At 51.3% G+C, this 2,510-nt stretch overlaps 1 protein-coding gene across 1 annotated transcript in view; it reads right to left on the minus strand.

The window, feature by feature from the left end:
• The window catches only part of KDM5B (lysine (K)-specific demethylase 5B), a gene marked incomplete at its 5' end in the record, with an annotated part of 45,904 nt that overhangs the window by 11,312 nt on the left and 32,082 nt on the right, over nt 1–2,510 (minus strand). Inside the window, one exon of the mRNA XM_009074065.1 lies at nt 1,163–1,518. Coding sequence (XP_009072313.1) covers nt 1,163–1,518 — 356 coding nt within the window. The remainder of the gene's footprint in view (nt 1–1,162; nt 1,519–2,510) is intronic.

The raw sequence follows: 2,510 nt of genomic DNA on the forward strand, positions 1-2,510 counted from the left end.
CTCTCTCAGCCTGTGCTCATAGGGAAGGTGCTCCAGTCCTCTCATCAGCTTCATGGCCTCCTCTGCACTTGCTCCAACAGTTCCATGTCCTTCTGATGTTGGGGACACCAGAATTGTGTCCAGCACTACAGTTGGGGCTCTTGTGCTCATATGGGTTATTGAAATTAGAGGGCCCAAATAATGACCTTATGTCCAGCCCTGAGCTGCTTCCAGCACAGCCAGGGCATCGAGAATGCAGGGAAGCTCTAGACATGTTTGTTTGCTCCCTCCAGACTCCTAGAAATACTCTCACATTGGATTTAAGGGAGATTTGCCATTTACTAACTTCTGAGTGGCAGAGCCCTGGGACCTCAAACAGCCACCAAGCCCAGACCAGCACCAGCTGAGAGACTCTGCATTAGGCTTCTCTGTATTTTCCGGTTTGATTCTGGGCTTTCAGAAAGGTACACACACCTCAGCCACATCTCAGAGGTTAAACCCAAGCTTAGGCAGTTCTGTGTGCTTAAGAAGCTATTTTAAAACACTGTAGTTAGTAATGGGTAAGAAACACTCCAAAGCTTTCAGAAGTATGAGGCTGGGCCAAAATTTATCCCACGGGAAAATCCTGGCACACAAGTCTGTGGCACCTTCCTAAATTTCAAGTCCACTGCACTCTCCCCCATTTTACTTTATAAATCAGGAGCTGAAAGCAACAAACAAGGAAGTTCTTCTTAGTAAGGATGTATTTGGCTTATTTCCTTCCCCCCTGCAAGCAGTCTGGACAGATCTCCTCCTTGTTAGCTGGTCCTACACGGACTTATCCGGACTATAAAATTTTACCTGTTGGTGGTGCATATCAGAACTCCATCTGGACACCTCCTCCAGCCTGACACTGGGGGAGGGAAGAAGGTGGAAAGGAAGGAAGAGGTGCCTTAAACCCTTTCCTTGTGGCAAAAGGAGGATTTGCACCATGATGGTGGAGCAGCACAAACACTGCAAGACAACCCCAATGCCTGGAATTGCCCTCATGCCCTTTTCTCCAGCCCTGTCCCTCCTGGCTGCCACAAGCTCTGCCTTCCTGCTGGGAACGGCACGAACATAGGGAGTCCCTGCAGGAGCCAAGATAACTCCATCTGAGCCAGCTGATGGAACTACAAGACGCAGCACTGAGCCTGAGCTCTACCTGGCCTTTATCAGGTTCCTGGCTTTGTCGTCCCAGTGCTCGGACACGGTGAGCAGCTCCTGCAGCTTCGCCATCGCCTTCTCCACCGCCGGGTATGGCGCGAGGCCCACGCCCGAGTCTATGAGGCGTCTCATGTCATCCAGAGTGAGAGAGCTCTGGTCTGAGGAGGCCACGTGCACGTCCTCGAGCCAACGCGCCTGCTCCAGGCGCATGCGCAGCTCCGCCAGCTGCGGCAGGTCCACGTCGAAGTCAAAGCTCACGTCCAGCAGCTCCTGCAGCTCTGCAGCACTGGGCATTTCCTCAGAGAGCAGCTTCTGGCTCTGCTGCTGGAAACTTTCCACACGGTCAAGGAGGTCCTGAAATAGATAAATTCAACAATAAGAAGAAAAGTCACTGCCAAATTGCTTCAATATGGAAGGGCAAGGCTCACCACGGAAGTGGGGAAGGCTCGTCATGGGCAAGGTTCACCACGGAAGCGGGCAAGGCTTGCCATGGAAGTGCTGGCTCCCAGCACACACCCCACTGCAAAGTGGCAAGTTATCCTGATGTCTGGAATAGCTCAAAAGTGTCTTCAACATAGTGTATGTACCAGCACCTCCTCATACATAACATGGTCACAAGCCTGAGTACCTCAGAAAAAGGGAATTCCACTCACTCCCAGCTCCTGTGAGCTGAGACAAGTGTCAAAGAGGGCATGGAGGGATAGGAAGGATCCAAAGGGAAACTGAGTGTTCCACAAGTGCTGCTTGTCTGACTCTCTTCTGGAGTGGTTCAGGCAGCTGAGGCACAGCAAGGTGAGGATTAGGAAGGCTTTGAAGAATGCTGGGAAGGGCATGGAGGTTCTGGGGGTCACTTCTGCTGCTCAGTTAAGGCCTTTGAGCTGCACCCCTCAGTCCCAGTGAGTCACAGGCATTTTACTCTCTCATGCAGTGCAACACCTTCCCTCTCTCTCCATACATTCAGCTGATTATCCCAAAAGGTACCTCTGGGGCTGTCTGCACTTCTCCCAGGGTAAGGGACAGTCACCCAAAGCAATTCCACTGAAGGCTAGGAGTATGGAGCATCCTGCCCAGTGCTCCCAGTACTGCCTGAAATGCTGTTCCTGCAGGAAGTTCTTCTCTCACAGCTGACACCTTGGCATTTTGCCAGTGAGGCTGTTTCCCAGGGCAGGCAACCTCCCCCAGCAGGGAATAAAGCCCTTCTAGAGCTAATTTGTGAACTCATGTCCAGGAACCATTGGTCATTTATATTAACAGTCTAATTTGCATGACTCCATTTAATTGAGGCTTGTTGAGGATGACATAGGAAAACCCTGACCATATGTGTTTGCAGTTTCCCTGCTCAGGAA

Source organism: Acanthisitta chloris, unplaced genomic scaffold, assembly GCF_000695815.1.
Source record: "Acanthisitta chloris isolate BGI_N310 unplaced genomic scaffold, ASM69581v1 scaffold20354, whole genome shotgun sequence".
In the NCBI taxonomy this organism is placed as follows: domain Eukaryota; kingdom Metazoa; phylum Chordata; class Aves; order Passeriformes; family Acanthisittidae; genus Acanthisitta; species Acanthisitta chloris.